The 20530-nt window shown below is 37.4% G+C and overlaps 1 protein-coding gene across 1 annotated transcript; it reads left to right on the forward strand.

Annotated features, from left to right (window-relative positions):
• LOC133516584 (palmitoyltransferase ZDHHC16) lies at window positions 1–3083 on the forward strand. The gene is made up of 6 exons (XM_061849592.1): window positions 1–457; window positions 546–613; window positions 1009–1156; window positions 1263–1454; window positions 2056–2311; window positions 2483–3083. The coding sequence occupies exons 2-6, from the start codon at window positions 561–563 to the stop codon at window positions 2983–2985; spliced, it is 1152 nt and encodes a 383-aa protein (XP_061705576.1). The 5' UTR covers window positions 1–457; window positions 546–560; the 3' UTR covers window positions 2986–3083.
• Window positions 3084–20530: the final 17447 nt, after the last annotated feature.

Below are 20530 nucleotides of genomic sequence, written 5' to 3' on the forward strand. Positions count from 1 at the left end.
CAAGGCAAGCCCAGAGAGCAAGTGTTTTTTTTTTAATTTAAACGCCAAACTTTTATGAAATTATTACGTGTACTTAATACTTGCACAGGCTGGGCTATCAAAATCACCGCCAACTTAGCTTGGTTTGACTCTACCTATTTTATACTACTCTTTGCTCTACGGGATTGAACTTACAGAAAAAAAACTTACTCTTGACAAGGCAGTATGGCTTAGAGTTATAGTCTAACCAGATGGATGAAAAAAAAATTTGCAAATGTCAAACATTCTCCCTCTTCCATCACATCACAACGTAGTGATATGCTCTTTGGTAGTGATTATATGCTCTTTGACAGTGTGCTGCGGCGAGTGTAAATAGAATAAATATAAAAATAACGTTTTCCTCAGGGGAAAATATAATAAAACCTTACCATGATTTCGTCTGATAAAACATGAATTCTAAGCCGATGCTATAAAAAAGGTAAGAAAATGAAGTTTTTCTTTACTCACAAGTATCTAACTTTCTTAGGTATATTACTTTACACCGTATGCGATGTTATATGTTTTAGGCACTTGTTCAAATTATGGCAGTCATTAAATGGAGGCTGAAGTGGCGAGAAATCATCCCAAGAATAAGGTACTTTTTTATGTATCAATGTGTTTTTCTTCTAATCATGGATATTTATCACATGATACATCTTTAAATAAAATAAATTTTTTATGTTTTTAGGATCACACAACAAGAAAAAGATTTAATATTAGAATATTTAGGAGTCCTAGTTCACATTTAGATGATACTTTCAGATACTAAACATAAAACTGGTGTTTATCCTTACACTCTTTAAATAAATTTTCATATGGATGCATATGGTTAAACAATTTCGTCATATTTATTAAATAAGCTATCCATTGATGAAGAAACAGATATGATGTGTGTGTTCAATTTAAATCTCCTGTTAATTTTCCCTCAGCATTATTAACTTGAATTTGATACATCATTCACTGTATAGTAACATTATTTGTACAATACAGGGATTATACAGCATGGAAGTACGCTGAACTGGTGCTGACAGCTCGCTCCCTCACATACAATGAACACATGAGTCAAAGTTATGCTGTAGATTTTTTGTTAGAACCCATCTTTTGGTTTGTTGACAATTTTGCCAGTTATTTAGGGAGGGTGAGTACTACTTTTCTTGTTTTACATGCATTATACTTACATCAATTGTTTTTTGAAACCTCTAAGTGTCACTGGGCTGGTCATTTTATTAAAATGTTTGTTCCAGGTGTTTGTGTTCTGTGTAACAGTATTGACCACTGCTGTTGTGGCCATAGCATACTGGGTCGGGCTTCCATACTGGTGGCATAGAAGTCCATATACTACTGTGTTCCTGGTCATCTTTGGCAATTGGCTATTGCTCAATATTGTTTTCCATTACTATATGGGTGTGGCTACTTCCCCAGGATATCCTCCTCATGTAAGTTGAACAGTTAAGTGTATTAAGGAGTTTTAAGCCGCAGTCACCTTGAATGGCTGGACTTTAAGGGTTATTCCCACTAGTAACCACCAAGTTGTTACCAGTGGTAACTACTGGGGATTTTTTCCCACCTTTTACCCCGATAACCCGTCATCAAATAGCAGCTTTACTATGATATACTGTTTTTATTGGATTATCACACTAAAATAACAATGCATATAAATAGGCAACATACTCGTAGTGGTGTGTAATGTCATGGACAAAAAACACATATTAATAAAATATTTTGATGTGTTGTCTAGTCGTGATATACTATTTATTGTGTCCCATATTGCTTGGCATATTTACTTTTCTGTTGCAAAACTACAACCCATCCCATTCACCATGTCATCAAATCAAAGAGTTCTGTTTTGTTTAAGTGACATGTTTTCATCAAAATTGTAATTAACATAAGACATGAGTAGGTAATAGGTATCTAATTTGTTTCTCATAGTACTATGACGAATTAGATTGCCATAGTATTGTTTCATGAGAATGCTTAAGAGCAGGAAAGAGACCTATTATGTTTCTATCTGATAATGACTTGTACGTCACATAACAGGGTTCAATGATAGCGGAAGCTGCTAGCATCTGCAAGAAATGTATATCTCCAAAACCTCCCCGGACGCATCATTGCTCCGTGTGCGACCGCTGCGTGCTGGCCATGGACCACCACTGTCCATGGCTCAACAACTGCGTGGGCTACTATAACGCGCGTCACTTTTACCTGTACATGGCGTACATGGTGGCGGGCGTCGCCTTCGTCATCATTGCTGGGATTGATATAGGATATCAAGTCATATGGGTGAATGACACTGGTAAGTTTACGATCTCAAAGCAAAGGCTATAACTAGTAATAGTTATTTACTCCCTCAGTCCATTCTAATGTAATATATATAGTTTTTCCTAGACTTTCCCTTCTATTCTCTTGTTTAATAGAGGAAGTAGTTCTAATATGTCTATTTTTCGAAACTACTTTGACTTTACAGGTGGAATCATTCCACACAACGACCCTGACCTTATTGGGCACCCAGTCCGCATGAACCAGAGTGGAGTGTTGGTCCCAGTGAAGGTTATAGTCGAGTACGACTCCGTCAACTCGCCGCGCGAGCACGAGCTGCCCGTGCCGCCCATCACGGAAACACAGCGCATCGCCGCACACCCCTGGAAGCGAAAAGCTGTCGTATTCATGGCCTTTACCTGTGTGTCTGTATTATTAGCTCTAGGAACATTAACTATCATGCACGGAAAGAACGTGGGTAGGGGTGAAACGAGCGTGGAAGCTCATATTAACGCGTCCCTAAGGAAAACGCAGGGCGACTCGTTTAGGAACCCTTACGATTTTGGGCGGAGGAAGAATTGGAAGTTGTTCCTCGGGCTGACGCAGGGTAGAACGTTCGCGCGGCACGTGCTGCTGCCGTCGCGGCACGCGCCCGCGGGCTCTGGGCTCACGTGGCACACAGTCCACGATACAGCTGAAGACTGGCCGTGAAAGGCTTCAATCTGCATTTATTTATCATTTAGTTTGTACTAGACCGTTTTATGAGTAATTATCGCTCGATATTTTATAAAACATTTCTCAAACTCTAATACCAACTTATTACTTAATACAATTACTTAACAGGCAGTTATTTGAAAAACTTTAGCTTCCAACTTGATGTGTTAAATCCAATTTAATCGTAAGATCTGAAAGATGACCAAAATTATGTTGGTTTTGGTATGGGTTAGTCCAATGTTAGATGTTACTCCAAAAGAGAGTCACAGCAAAGTTACAGTAGATATAGTGCCCAGCTGTTGTGAATCAATCTGTAGTTTAGGGAATCAGACTGTCAGTCGGATTGAGGAACTGACATATGTTTAAGTATAGGTATAGGTTGATTCATGAGACGTGAGCAAGACTAAGCCTACACAATCAGTAAATGTTAATGAACCGTTCATCATCATATTTAAGTAAAACAATCTCGCTTTATTTCTGTTATTGACCGAAGCGTAGCGTAGGTCTACGTTTTGACTCGCGCAATCTGCTTTCGTATGTCCGGATGTTCTCCTCTACAGGTCGCAATTCTCAACCGATTCGCGTGAAATTTTGCGACCATATTCTATGATCAAATAGAATTTTTTTGTCGATCCAGTTTTTGGAATTTTTTCAAAATGGCGGAGTCATGGTACGTCGCGCCTAAACAAATAGCCGTATCGATATCATAAGAGTTTCCTCCTTGTGAGACATGGTTACAGAGTGATTTGCGAAAAATTCAGATATTTTAGAACGCTGGTTTAGGGGGTATTTAGATATTTAGGTTTTACTCGAGAATAAGTAGCCTAATTTCACCGTGTCACATATATCCATTCGTGGCTCAATTGGAATACACTAGCTTTACAATCATGAGGTTCCGGGCTCAAATCCCGAACAATGAAATCTTTTTTGTTTTTTTTTTTGCACTTTAATTTCCTATTTTGTATTGACTATTATTGTAACAGGGAGAGAGAAGAGGACCCTGGATCTATTCCCTGAATTGTAACATTTTGTATTTTTTTTGTGTTTAAATTTCGTATTGTTGATCAAGCGAGCACGAAGCGCGAGCAAAGCGTATTCGTTTCAGTTTTATTGTCTGAACTTTTTTTTACAGCCGTTAAAGTTCAAGGAGACGGACAGTTGCGCAGGCGAAAACGGGTTCATGTTTAAAAAAATCTGAGCAGTTTTTACATTTAGATTAATTTATCAACTTTGGCTTTGCTATAGAGACGTAGTTGTAGATTGGAATATTGATATTATATTAGGAATAGAAGTTTAAACGTAAATGTATGTTATATTGCTTTAATAAATAAAAAAAATATATCATAGCTAAAAGAGGGAAATGGTTTTCTAACATATTTCCTGCGTGCAGTCGCCGCAGAAAGTTTCGGTACGGTTCGTGGCATTCTTTTAGAAAATTTTGGTGCATATAGATTACTAAGAGCCAGCGATGCTTGCTATAATCTTGTCTATAAAAATTCAGGCCACAAATTTGCAGGAACACAATGTTCCAAAGATTTGTTACATATCTTCTGTTGATATTTTAGTCAAGGTATTCGATGTAGCAAAATGATGTTATAGCGGATTAAATTGCCAAATCCTATAGAGATAAAACACTACAGAGTGAAGCTCTGATGGCCCTTCTTCTGCCGACGAAGATGGAGGTGGTTCTACTTTTACCATTCAGGGGATGACCGACTAACTGTGGGCGTTTGGAAACGGGAAAGGGAGTATTTTCTCTTTCCTTCCCATTTTGTAGGCGTTGGCAAAGAGAATTTGAAATGGAGGTGGACTGTCAAACAAAATTTTGTTGCTACAGTAAAATTGCTGCTTAATCTTTCGACACATGATAAAAATTGTAGAACACCATTTGACTTTCCTTTCCTTGATGATCTTTTTGATCCTTATTCGTTTACTAATATATGTTAAAATTGTTAAAGACCTAAAAGTGGCGCCATCTAATAGATAAAAGGCCAAATGTTTGACAGCATCGTTTCGAGCGATGGCACCATAACGTTCCAAAAGTTTTAATCATATGTCCAAAGATGGCAGTAAATATACGTGTCTACAAAGTTTTCTTAGTTATTAATAAATATAAAATTCCTTTTCCGTGCAGGCTTTTTAAATTTTGATATACGAAAAAGCATCTTTAAAAAATTAAGAGCAATTAACATTATTTAGAGGTCGCTATAAATGAAAAAATACTGCTATACAAAATAGTATGAAAATAAATTGACCCATCAATAAATCTGCTTCGGAAATGTCTTTTAGGGCTCTTTATTAGTTTTATTTATTATTTATAAGTATGCTTAAAAAGATGGCGATCGTTTTTTTTTTGTTATAGGTAACTTTGCATTTTTGTATTTGTATGAGGATATTGCAAATCACAAAATCATAGCGACCACCTAATCATTCGCAATGAGTTCAAATTTGGCACATAGATTACTGTTCTATAAAGGGAGCCTTGTGAAGATAAAATCCTTTCAACTTTTCTCTACATACAAAGTTGGACCATCCTATTCGATAATTATGTTTTTTTGTCAATTTAGTTTTTATAAATTCTTCTAAACAGCGGAGCCATAGGTACATTTATTCAGTTTTAAGGGCTCCTCTACACGATGGCCCAGCGTAGGACGCAGCTATGCGGTGAAATGAGATAGCAATATCACTTGCTCCCTCTAACGCAGTGGTTCCTAACCTTGTCAGTTCTGCCACCCCTATGACTAACTAGGGAACCCGATTTTACCCCTACTCCCAATAAATATCAATATTCTTTCTTACAGGTCTAATTTCTGTCATATTTAATTGAGCTTATTACCTCCGTAAAATACCAGATTTACCACTACGGGGGTAATTACCCTCAAGTTAGGAACCGCTGCTTTAACGCATAAATGCGCCCCTATAGTCTGTATCTTTAGGTATTTAAAAAAAGGTAAACAAACAATTTGTAAATTTTCGGGTAGTTTTAATATTTATTGGTTAATCAACCAAATACAAAAACCGCCTGGATCTGTCACTGAACGACCTGACTTTAAACCTACGTTACTTGATCATGTAATGTTTCCATCTACCCTCAGCTGCCTTAAGGAGCCATTTGATGGTAGATTTTGTTTACCTTTTTTTAAATACCTAAAGATACAGACTATAGGACTTGCCTACGCTGGGCCATCGTGTAGAGGAGCCATAAGCTATGCTCGCGAGGTCTACAGCTCACAGAGCTACTAGTTTAACTTTTTGGGAAGGACAAATTTGATAATCTACAATCATGGACACCCTACAACACTTAATTAAGAAAGATAAAACCTCTTTAACCGTTAGGACAGCAGTTTGATTATGAAGAAAACAAAATGTCACACTTGAGTTACGATTTTTCAAAAGTAACCAGACTCCGATGACATTCAATTTGTCACTTGTTATGGATAAAACAAATAGGGTGACCATACATGGCGTAAATAAATTATAACATTTTTTTTTAACAGTAAAAAAATTAAAGAACGTTAATCTCACAAATACTGGTACGAAACAATTGCTTATAACTTACTGAATGCTCAAGCTTGATCTTGCTCACGTCTCCTGAATCAACCTGTATATGATATTCTTAGTGGGTATAGGTAAAAACATACAGATATAAGGGTAACAATAACAGACAGTCCTGAGTTTTATACATAGGTGTTTAGATCTGTTAAAAAAAGTATTTAAAATATTAAATACCTGTTGTAGGTATAGTCGGCATCAAAAGTAGCGGATCAAATAACGTTTCATAAGTATCTACCATTCTGTAACAGCTTAACAAAAAGTGATGTCTTTAATATAGAACAACTAAGTCTGTAAAAGATATACTTTTGAGCGCGAATTTAAGAAATTTATCTATATTTCGAAAAGTTATCCGCTACCATGGAATTGACTCGCGAACATTTTCGAGCGATTATGTTTTACAATTTTCGACGGGGCCTCAGTCAACAACAGGGTATCGATGAACTTATTTCGACTTTTGGAGATGAAGCACCATCAAGGACGAGTGTTTATCGTTGGTTTGCAGAGTTTGTTCGTGGCCGTAATTCGCTTGTGGACGAGTTTCGTGAAGGTCGTCCAAAATCAGTGGTTGTTCCGGAAAACATTGACTCTGTGCGTGAACTCATATTGCAAGACCGCCACTTGACTTATCGAAAGATTGAGGCGTCCTTGGACATTAGTGGGACCAGCATACAAACAATATTGCATGAACATTTAGCAGTCAAGAAAGTTTGTTCTCGATGGATACCACGTAATTTGTCCGGTGCTCAAAAACAGGCTCGCGTGGATTGGTGCAAAGACATGCTAAATACAGCAGTGGGGCTTCGAAATATGTCTATGATATTGTCACAGGTGACGAATTGTGGATCTACTCGTATGAACCGGAAAATAAACAGCAGTCGACAGTGTGGGTCTTTCAAGGTGAACAAAATCCAACAAAAGGTGTTCGTGCACGAAGTACTGCAAAACCAATGGTTGCCTGTTTCTTCGGAAAAACTGGGCATATTGCAACTGTTCCTTTAGAAAAACGTAGGACAGTTAATTTTGAATGGTATATAACCATTTGTTTGCCAGAGGTGATTGAAAAAGTTCGGGCAGCCAATCGTCGCAGACGGATTATACTGCACCACGATAATGCGAGCCCCCACCAGTCGGCACAAACATCCGCCTTTTTAAAAGCTCAAAATATCGATTTAATGGGTCACCCGCCGTATAGTCCTGATTTGGCCCCCAATGATTTTTTTTTGTTCCCGCACATCAAGAACAAACTGCGCGGACAACGTTTTTTGACACCGGAAGCAGCGGTCGATGCGTTCAAAATGCACGTTTTGGAGGTGTCGCAATCGAAGTGGTTGAACTGCTTTAAAAATTGGTTTAATGAAATGAAAAAATGTGTAGACTTCAAAGGGGAATATTTTGAAAACCCAATAAAGTCATTTTTGTTAGTATAAAGTTGTTAATAATTTCTAATCCCGAAATATAAAAGGCAACCCTCGTATTATGGTACCATTTAGCTGATCTGATAGGAGACAGAATAAGATGGCCATAGGAATTCTGTGATAAAACAACGCAACGTAATTGTGTTTGGGGTTGTTAGAATTGTCTGGATGAGTATTAGTTGCCTGTGGAAAGAAAAGTACAGTCAGCGATAAAAGCTTGTATCAAAAATGTAATCTTTGACAAAAACTTATTGAGTATAAACGTAAATAAATCATGGCCAGAGGGCCTACCGCGAACCACGTTCGACGTGTTGCCTCTCTGTCGCACTTGTACATTTGTACGTAAGTGTGACAGGAAGGCAACACGTCGAACGTGGTTCGCGGTAGGCTCTCAGTGATCGGATTTTCCGGTGCAACACCGTGGGATACCAAGTAGAAAACGTAATATGGATATGACCAAAATTCCCGGATTTCGTTTGTTTTTATATCGATATGATAGGTATACTTAGTTAGGCAGCTCAAATTACGAATATACTCGTAAACTAAATCTTTATCAATGCATTGAATATTCTTTACTTTAATTTAATTTAAACCTGTACAGTATTTTTAGTAGATATCCATATTATTTGTTATTATTATCACATATAACGCGGTTCATCAATACTTCAATAAGTTGTATACATATATCATTCGATATCTTAATGTTACTGGCCACTTATGGTGCAAAGCAAGAAAACAAATAAATATTAGTGAATTGTCAAACTGACTGGATGACTGAAATATGTTTAATTATGACAGTGTTTTACAACCTATCTTTTGTAATTGTTGAAAGTACATATATCGAAATTGCATAATAATAAATAAACGCCCTGGCGGCATCCTAGGTTAGGTATTTTATAATGTATTGGTATGCATTTTTAATGCTTTGGTTTTTTTATTTTATTATATGCATATTATAAAAAAACTAAACCTAAGAGTTAAGATGAATAAAGAAAATACTAACGCTTATTATATGCACAATGCACATACACTTATTTTCCGAAAATATTTATTTTACGCGACAAAATGTTACTAAAATTTACTGAATGTAATATAGCCAGTAACTTATTCTACAATATTAGTTGTGGAATCCCGGGGTATATCCATATTAGTATAATGTTTGAAGTCATTCACCCCGTATTGCACCGGGAAATCCGATCACTGATCATGACAATTATTATTACTGCTTTACGGTATTTGAACATTCCTAAAACGAAACAAACGAGAACCTGATTACTGCCTAGTTTTCATACAAAGCAAATAGACGAGAGAGATTTAAATGAATACCCGTTTGTGTGCACAGTGGATTGGACACAGAGGGCCTATCGCGAACCACGTTAGATGTGTTGCCTCTCTGTCGCACTTGTAAATTCGTACGTACGTAAATGTGACAGGGAGGCAACACGTCGAACGTGGTTCGCGGTAGGCCCTCAGGTGCCATCAAAAACCATAACGTAACAGGGAAGGCGCTCAAAAATAAAATATTTTGAAAACGCTTTTTACTTCGTATAAAGCCGCATTGAGACTAACATCCCAGTTTTGTATTAGAATCGCGAATTGACTTAATCCCAGCACTTATTTAAGTGTGTAGGGTCCATATTTAGTAAAAACATAGACAGAATAACTATAGTAGACGTAAATAGTAAAAGAGTATATCGTGGAGCAGTTGTAATAGCGGAACTAGGTATTAGAGTCGGACCATGTTAAGAGGGAAGAACAGCTTTGCGATTCTAACCGAAAGTACTTAAATTTTTGATGTATTTCCATTTTGTGAGAAAACTGTTTCCACTAACTACCTAAATCTTAACAAATCACTTTGATTATAATGTCGATCGCTACAAATCAGCATAATACATTCTAGATTCTAAGTTTGTACGTTTCTCTTAAAATAAACTTTTTAAACGTCAAACTTGCACAGTCTGTGCATAATCGCTGCCGAGCTGCTAGCTGCTTGCTCGCTAGCTTGGTCTGACTTTAGCGCTGGTAACTGCCTTATATTGTCACTCGAAGCACTAACGTTTGACAACTCATGTTACAAAGTAACACATGGTTGTTGTTTTCGCCACGAGCGTAATTATATTGCTGTCCCGCCCATGAAGCCGGCGTTCACTGACACTGTGGGAGCGGAACAGTAATATACCTAATTATGGGCGTGCGATAAAGATAGGAACAGGCGGATTAATGTACGAAATTCCTCGTGCTAATTTGCCTTCGTGCGTCCTTTCTTTACGGTATCCAGATATTTCAAGACAGCTCCTTGTTTTTTTTTTATACTACGTCGGTGGCAAACAAGCATACGGCCTGCCTGATGGTAAGCAGTCTCCGTAGCCTATGTACACCGGCAACTCCAGAGGAGTTACATGCGCGTTGCCGACCCTAACCCCACCCCCCTCGTTGAGCTCTGGCAACCTTACTCACCGGCAGGAACACAACACTATGAGTAGCGTCAAGTGTTATTTGGCTGCGGTTTTCTGTAAGGTGGAGGTACTTCCTCAGTTGGGCTCTGCTCTAGATCTGGAATGACATCTGCTGTGCTGTGCCCTGCCACACAAGGCGAGATGACATTCACATTGCCCATACCTCTCTTTTGGACGTAGTTTAAGGACATACCCGGGTCCAATATACCTAGAGACCTTTTCTTATATACCTAGAGATTGAGGTGCTAATTTGCCTTTCTTGTTCCTGAAAGTTAGAGGGCGGCCAAAAAGTGGAAAAAGGTGTAGGTATGGGGTATGGCGTCTCATAATTTGAAATTCAAATCGAGAAATAGGTCAAAGGGCGACTTTTTGAGGATTTCATTCGTACTTTAATGATTTGTACTTAATTTATTTTATACACAGGCGTTTATGAATAACGCCATTATATTTCGTGTCATCCACAATGACGCGCAGATTTGTCAAATCTAGTACTAGTACTAAATCATAACATAACTAAACCTTTAATAATATGACAATATGAGGCACGCGTCTTCGTGAATGACAGACGATTGGTTCGAATTCGAGAGTGACACCACTGAACTAGCGCTATTCTTAGTGCCCGTAACCCGTAAGCCCGTAAGGCCCGTCCTTAGATATATATTATGTCAATGGGTGTAAGTACCTATAGGTGGTTTATAACTTTTGTGCTTTTGACCGTTAAGTTTCTAGGAGAGGAAATACTTTCGGGAACAAAAGAGAACAAGTTTTAATTTATATGAGTCTGATAATAAGCTATAATGTTGATGCTTTCAAGTAGGTATTGGCGTGAGATTTTGGCGTTGAATTATGAGTGGCATTCATGTATGTACCTAAAGAAGGGCGGAGAAAGTGTTAAACTTAGTTCTGGAAACTCTGATGTTTTAATTAGATAAAGACTTCCATCTATCTGTTCCTTTATAAGCTTCCATAGTAAATTATTATTGTACATATATCTACAAGTATGAATGATAGTGATAGCTAAGCGGAAATAAATGCGAGTTTGACTTAAACACCGGCGGTACTACATGCTACGACACGATACTCATTTGTACCTAATGTATTAAGTGTATTAAACACCTAAGTACAAAAATACATATATCACCAGAAAATTGCGTTTTTGTATAAGGAGTCCTGTTTTTTTTTAATTATTCTTTTAGGACATTAATGTCACAAACTTAAAATGCGTGAAATGATTAATTTTTGTAGGGATCAAACCTGGTAATGCGCAGATATAAACATGCTAGGCCTGGACGCGGGCATATTTACGTACCTATTATAGAGAGGCTCTCGGGTGCCGACGGTGGCTAGACCACTGTCTCGCAACTGAAGCGGCCTGGCGAACTATCAAGTCGGTAACAGTTTTACAAGATGTCCTGTGGTCGGATCACTTACCCCTTGCTATAGAATGTGACTTAAGGTTAACGATATATATATATAACTAACGATGTAAACGTACAACAGTGATATTAAATATATTAAATGGGGTACGAGATCGCTGTCACATATTAAGGAATACGCACGCATGTTCTATAATAATCTTGTAGGTATTAATGACGGTTCGAATTGTGATATTTGTTTTGACGACCCTGCATTATTATGTAACAATATAAGTAGCCATAAGCTACATAGAAAATCTGTATCGACAAATTGTAACGGGTTTGCAGTCGGCCGCCGTAACTTGCAATTCTCGAGTGATAAACGGAAAAAGGCTAGAAAGGTAACGGGATGGAATCTACATGTCAAGGAGAGTCACCAATTATCCAGGGTACATTTTCAGACCTGGGTTCTTGCAGGCCGCCCGTCTTCAGGTGAAATATATGGCAACATGCGCGACAGTCGTAAAATCTTCAAAAAGAATCTTAAGTATTGTCAAGACAATGAAGATAAGATTAAATGGATATACTTGCCACATGTAAGCGCGAAAAAATCTTTACAAAGTTTTTGAACACTTAAAAAATTGAATCCCAAAAATAGTGTGCCTGCTAGTGTGGACGGTCTGCAGGAGCCTAAGCCCATAGCCGACATGTTTGCTGGCAGGTTCAATCCGCTACCCACAGCGCCCGAGCGGGTACACAGGTCTCGGAATCGGAAGGTTCAGTTCAGTTTACCCCACAGGATGTCAAAAAAGCAGTTTCACAGATCACAGATGACAAAGGGTAAATCGCCTGGGCACGATGTGCTTAGTTTGGAACACGTGCAGTATGCCGGTGATGTTATTTATGGCAAATTATGTGCGTTATACAGCATGTGCGTCAAATACTCCTATCTGCCTACTCAGATGATGGGAACCGTTGTAGTACCTGTGGTTAAAAACAAAACGGGTGACTTAGATTAGACTAAATTCTATAAGAGCCAAATTTTTGTACCTTCATATTCAATTATAATATGAGCCTATTTATTTGTGGTTTCCAAGTTTTACCCATTTTATATTTTGCTTGCTATTACAATTTCGCAGGCGTTATCATTTTTCAAGTTATCGATCTCATTTTTAATAAAAAACGCTAAGGTACAATTACTTTTATTACGCCAGGAATTAGTACCTTTAATGTTTTATCTGTTAAGTTTAAATAACTCAGAAAATGATGTCTTATTTATAGTAACGTCTGAAAACCACTGAAAGACGGGCTCAGCACCATGCTATCAGTGGTCTTCAGACGTTACTCTCGATTTGTGACCGGTATGCAACGGCCCATGGCCTAAAGTATAACGTTCAGAAAACAGAGATGATGGTATTTAGGGCAGGCAGAGGTCCGGACACGATACCGAAGTTGGTTCTAAATGGCTCGTCAGTGCGTGTTGTAAATAGGTTTAAATACCTTGGGCACATTTTGTGTAGTGATTTAAAAGATGACCATGATATGGAAAGGGAAAGACGAGCCCTATCGATTAGGTGTAACATGCTCGCGCGCAAATTTGCAAGGTGTACAGAGAGTGTCAAAGTGACTCTATTTCGAGCATTTTGTCAGTGTTTGTATACCTGCCAGCTCTGGGTGAACTTTAGTAGGAAAGCATTTTCAACTTTGCGAGTTCAATACAATGACGCTTTTCGCATCCTACTGAGGTTACCCAGGTGCTGCAGCGCGTTGGGCATGTGATCCGTTCATCAGAATGAGAACAAAAAGTAGACACGTGATATAATATAAATATATATATAATGCAATTATATTGCAATAATAATGTAAATAAATTGAGACTAGTCATACCTATCGACTGAAGCAACTAGTAGTATAAGTTTTAATTTTATTGTATTTTAGTTCTTATTTTTACCTCATTCTATTATTATGGACATTTGTCTGAATTAAAGTGATTTATTTTATTTAAATACTAAGTTACAATTCCACTTAGGTATCGCCTATAAACATTAGCACGAAAAACAGACAGAAGTGTTCCGTTATTTCTTTTTGAGGAATGGAATCCTAAAAACTCCGTCCGAGGGGCGGGGCCGCGGCACTTAATCGATATCAACCAGATATCGCTTCGCACTTGTTTCTTTTACCGCAATAAACAGGGATGCAATAGTAAAAACTTATTGCAATAGTTTATGTTGTCTACCTTGACACATTCAGTGCCAGCGCGCAGCGCGTGCTACGACCATCGAGGGTAACCTGTGAAAACCCGTATGTAGCGAAAAGCAACTGCGAACTGAGCGCCCGCCTGGTGGGTTGCTAGCAGTGAATGCGTTAAGGATTGTGGATTTGTGAGTTACGAAACTTACAAGCAACCTATGTGTTATTGTTACCTGATGACATCGTCTGCGTATATACCATTTCAATTGCAAATTCCCGCTAACTACAGTTTAACCTTTTGTATTGTATATATATATTTATTTTTATTTTTTTTTTTTTTTTTTTTTATTTTATTTATTATTTATTTATTTATTTGTAAGGCTAGAACGTGGGCTCGCATTCGCCAACAAAACTATACCTACTCATTGACTATGATACTATGTAGTAACCTACTGCTAGTTATCAGATTTTTTATTTGCCTGCTGAAATAAAACAACAATATAAATTAAAGGAATTTATTTTTTAATAATCATAAAGTATTAATATTTACATTACATATCAACTGTCCGTGTTTACATTCACTAATATTTATAATAAATTAATATTGCACTGTTTACATGTAGGTTTGTCCACTGAATATAATTATTACATCGATTTACCTTCTAAAAGTTTTAATTCGGTACATTTAACGATTTGATTATTGGACCATTTTGATCCGGTCATAATTACAATATAAATGTAATGCCATGAGGGTATGCATATAATATACGAGTAAGTAATGTAAATACAAAGATAAACTTGACCTAGAATTCAAATTCGTGGAATGTACCTAAATTAAATACCAACATACATACCTACATAATATAACACCCATCCTTAACGGTCAAGATGTTAGAAGACCTGGCATTTAACACAGGGGTATCATCGTCGCTCCTCTTATTAGGGCCTTATCACACTTGCGATTTGTGAGCCAGTTGAAAGCGAAGCGAGCGCAGCGAGTTTGCCACGAGTTCGCCGCGAGTGCGCAACGATATCGCCGCGAGCACGCAACGATTTCGCTTCCATTCCAGCATGTCAGTACGCAGAGCAAATTTACAATAACAATATACATAATGGATATATACAGAGGATTACTATTACTAGCTTATATCTAAAATAGGCCCTTGAGGCATTATACCAAGGATTTTGGCGGCATTTCCTCATTGTATCGCAATACTGATTTGTTGTGCGAGGAAGCCGCCGGCTCTTCGGTCACCAGTTACGTCAACCAGACGTTTCGTGATTTCTCCAAAAAACTTGTGCGCGCTGGGACCCCATGGATTTAGTTTCAACGCCAAATGGTACAAAATGGTGCTCTTATATTTGTTACGTTTTGTTTACATTAGTCCGTTGGAGGTGGGATGTTGCCAGTGTGTCTACGCAGGTAGCATTATATTTTTTCGACAAATTCTGTTAGTCGTCTTTCTCCTAATATGTTTTAAATATTCGTTTTTTATACGTCGTTTTTTGTATCTTTAGTCACATACGTTTTCGTCACTCTCATTTTTTACCCTTATTTAGAATTCTTCTAGTTCATTTTCTACTTGTTCCTTTCATTATACTATATATGAACATGGTATTAAATAGGTATTGTAAATGCTATTTGCAATAGGTTCATGATAATATAAGAGTGATGTGAAAGAAACGGTAGTCACAGATAGCGAATGAGACGAAACATTAACGTGACGAACACAGAATGCAACCAAAAAGAGACGAGAATTACGAATGTGACCAGCACCGAACGTGTTAAACATTGTTTGGCGAATAAATATATGGGTTGAAAAAAAAAAAAACAAATGAGACAAGCGACGAATGTGACTTGAGATACCGTGACGATAAATGAATAAGACTTATTAAGAGAGAGGCTAGTTACAGAATAAGTAGTCCTAGAAATAGTAATAGGAGGATACTGATGGATACCGAACAAGAAGAGTAAAGAACGAGTCATGATCACATAAGAAATAAACTAAAAACGAATGAGACGAACGATGATGATACCGGCCATCATGAATACGTTCTGTTACATCTACTTAATTACTTGCTAGTATCCTTATTTCTATAATATACACCGTGTTTTTATTGAATTGCGTTAACTCCGGGGTTTCGGTAAGTACGTTTAAGGAAACTAAATGGCATAGTTAATTTTCAAAAAAAAATTTTTTTTTGTTTTGTTTTACTATTTTTATAAAAAGTAACTAAATGTTGCATATAGCGTTGTTGTAACACGGGCATTACATTTAACTCGACCAAACAATTGAAAACTGTGATATATCAATGTCATTTCTAACATCGATCGTCCGAGATAGTACGTACGTTTAGTAGCAAATGTATGAACTCGCACTAAACACTAATCAATAAGTAAACAGGCCCTAAGGCAAGTGTACACGCTCGTAAGGGCCTTATGATATAAAAAATTATGATTGATTATCTCCGAAATGGAGTTAGTTAGAATATCGGTATCTTTGAGAAAGTTATTTAATTTAAGCTCAGGAATGCACCCTCGAAATTAACGCAAATAAAAAAAACACGGTGTATATCAGCGACTACCCTGAGCCATGCAGAGCTACCTAAACTGCGCGGGAGTTGCGCGACCCCCTGGATTACCTACATATATACATATATATGTAATATGGATAGTACATTATGATACAAGTGTGCTAAGTTGGTCATTACACACGAGGCGATATTGTGCGCGCGAGCTTTAAGCGAGCGCGCAATAAGAAAGCCGATGTGGGTAATGACCAATACACACGCGTTTTATACGACGTTTTTCAACACACTTGCGAGGAAAAAACTTATAAATTACATTTTTTTGTCGAAATAGTAAAAGTACAATTTTCAAAATGGTGGCTTACAGTTTTAACATCGAATAATTGCACTAAAGCGTGCTGGGCTTGTAGGCACTTATTCGCCAGTTAATTGAAGCTACCAACACGTTTTCCAAATAAGACTGGGCGTTTTTGCTGATTTTCTATTACTGGCAGCATCAATTTTTGAAAATGACAATGCTTGAAAATTACATTTTCGTCAATGTATGTATAAACTAAAAACATGCAAACTATTTCAATTTTATGACAAATACGGAAAATGGCTGGCGCGTTATTTTTTTTTATTTTATAATATAATGTTATAATTTATAGCACTCGTGCTTTTTCATTATATTATAAGCTCATAATATACTGAATAAGCACGCGTGTTTGAATTCTAGGATTATGAGCCAAAAATCGGAATAAAAACGTCGTTTTGAGCAAGTGTGTTGAAAATTGTAGTTTTTTTATAACTGAGTTCTAGCGACAACATCATCAGACGATGTTGCCGACGATATCGTACCTCGCAAACAACAAATACAAATTTCCTTCCAACTTTCCCGTTAATAATGATAATAGTCTGTAGTAAAGGCGAATTCAAAAAAAGTTATGGCCTTCGGAAGAAACTTAATTTAAAGGATGTGTGGAGGATGTTGTAGTTTTTGTATATATTATGTAATATATATTATAGAATATATATGTATTTTGTTGCAGTTATTGTAGGTCATATACCATTGAATGTATATTTTTGGTTATCAGTAAACTAAATAAGGCGTTAGAGTGCGTGTGAAGATATATTTGAGCACCTCGGACGCTCCAATCTATCTGATGGCGACTGTATAAGATGGCCATAGGAATTCTGTGATAAAACAACGCAACGTAATTGTGTTTGGGGTTGTTAGAATTGTCTGGATGAGTATTAGTTGCCTGTGGAAAGAAAAGTACAGTCAGCGATAAAAGCTTGTATCAAAAATGTAATCTTTGACAAAAACTTATTGAGTATAAACGTAAATAAATCATGGCCAGAGGGCCTACCGCGAACCACGTTCGACGTGTTGCCTCTCTGTCGCACTTGTACATTTGTACGTAAGTGTGACAGGAAGGCAACACGTCGAACGTGGTTCGCGGTAGGCTCTCAGTGATCGGATTTTCCGGTGCAACACCGTGGGATACCAAGTAGAAAACGTAATATGGATATGACCAAAATTCCCGGATTTCGTTTGTTTTTATATCGATATGATAGGTATACTTAGTTAGGCAGCTCAAATTACGAATATACTCGTAAACTAAATCTTTATCAATGCATTGAATATTCTTTACTTTAATTTAATTTAAACCTGTACAGTATTTTTAGTAGATATCCATATTATTTGTTATTATTATCACATATAACGCGGTTCATCAATACTTCAATAAGTTGTATACATATATCATTCGATATCTTAATGTTACTGGCCACTTATGGTGCAAAGCAAGAAAACAAATAAATATTAGTGAATTGTCAAACTGACTGGATGACTGAAATATGTTTAATTATGACAGTGTTTTACAACCTATCTTTTGTAATTGTTGAAAGTACATATATCGAAATTGCATAATAATAAATAAACGCCCTGGCGGCATCCTAGGTTAGGTATTTTATAATGTATTGGTATGCATTTTTAATGCTTTGGTTTTTTTATTTTATTATATGCATATTATAAAAAAACTAAACCTAAGAGTTAAGATGAATAAAGAAAATACTAACGCTTATTATATGCACAATGCACATACACTTATTTTCCGAAAATATTTATTTTACGCGACAAAATGTTACTAAAATTTACTGAATGTAATATAGCCAGTAACTTATTCTACAATATTAGTTGTGGAATCCCGGGGTATATCCATATTAGTATAATGTTTGAAGTCATTCACCCCGTATTGCACCGGGAAATCCGATCACTGATCATGACAATTATTATTACTGCTTTACGGTATTTGAACATTCCTAAAACGAAACAAACGAGAACCTGATTACTGCCTAGTTTTCATACAAAGCAAATAGACGAGAGAGATTTAAATGAATACCCGTTTGTGTGCACAGTGGATTGGACACAGAGGGCCTATCGCGAACCACGTTAGATGTGTTGCCTCTCTGTCGCACTTGTAAATTCGTACGTACGTAAATGTGACAGGGAGGCAACACGTCGAACGTGGTTCGCGGTAGGCCCTCAGGTGCCATCAAAAACCATAACGTAACAGGGAAGGCGCTCAAAAATAAAATATTTTGAAAACGCTTTTTACTTCGTATAAAGCCGCATTGAGACTAACATCCCAGTTTTGTATTAGAATCGCGAATTGACTTAATCCCAGCACTTATTTAAGTGTGTAGGGTCCATATTTAGTAAAAACATAGACAGAATAACTATAGTAGACGTAAATAGTAAAAGAGTATATCGTGGAGCAGTTGTAATAGCGGAACTAGGTATTAGAGTCGGACCATGTTAAGAGGGAAGAACAGCTTTGCGATTCTAACCGAAAGTACTTAAATTTTTGATGTATTTCCATTTTGTGAGAAAACTGTTTCCACTAACTACCTAAATCTTAACAAATCACTTTGATTATAATGTCGATCGCTACAAATCAGCATAATACATTCTAGATTCTAAGTTTGTACGTTTCTCTTAAAATAAACTTTTTAAACGTCAAACTTGCACAGTCTGTGCATAATCGCTGCCGAGCTGCTAGCTGCTTGCTCGCTAGCTTGGTCTGACTTTAGCGCTGGTAACTGCCTTATATTGTCACTCGAAGCACTAACGTTTGACAACTCATGTTACAAAGTAACACATGGTTGTTGTTTTCGCCACGAGCGTAATTATATTGCTGTCCCGCCCATGAAGCCGGCGTTCACTGACACTGTGGGAGCGGAACAGTAATATACCTAATTATGGGCGTGCGATAAAGATAGGAACAGGCGGATTAATGTACGAAATTCCTCGTGCTAATTTGCCTTCGTGCGTCCTTTCTTTACGGTATCCAGATATTTCAAGACAGCTCCTTGTTTTTTTTTTATACTACGTCGGTGGCAAACAAGCATACGGCCTGCCTGATGGTAAGCAGTCTCCGTAGCCTATGTACACCGGCAACTCCAGAGGAGTTACATGCGCGTTGCCGACCCTAACCCCACCCCCCTCGTTGAGCTCTGGCAACCTTACTCACCGGCAGGAACACAACACTATGAGTAGCGTCAAGTGTTATTTGGCTGCGGTTTTCTGTAAGGTGGAGGTACTTCCTCAGTTGGGCTCTGCTCTAGATCTGGAATGACATCTGCTGTGCTGTGCCCTGCCACACAAGGCGAGATGACATTCACATTGCCCATACCTCTCTTTTGGACGTAGTTTAAGGACATACCCGGGTCCAATATACCTAGAGACCTTTTCTTATATACCTAGAGATTGAGGTGCTAATTTGCCTTTCTTGTTCCTGAAAGTTAGAGGGCGGCCAAAAAGTGGAAAAAGGTGTAGGTATGGGGTATGGCGTCTCATAATTTGAAATTCAAATCGAGAAATAGGTCAAAGGGCGACTTTTTGAGGATTTCATTCGTACTTTAATGATTTGTACTTAATTTATTTTATACACAGGCGTTTATGAATAACGCCATTATATTTCGTGTCATCCACAATGACGCGCAGATTTGTCAAATCTAGTACTAGTACTAAATCATAACATAACTAAACCTTTAA

Source organism: Cydia pomonella, chromosome 1 (genome assembly GCF_033807575.1).
Source record: "Cydia pomonella isolate Wapato2018A chromosome 1, ilCydPomo1, whole genome shotgun sequence".
In the NCBI taxonomy this organism is placed as follows: domain Eukaryota; kingdom Metazoa; phylum Arthropoda; class Insecta; order Lepidoptera; family Tortricidae; genus Cydia; species Cydia pomonella.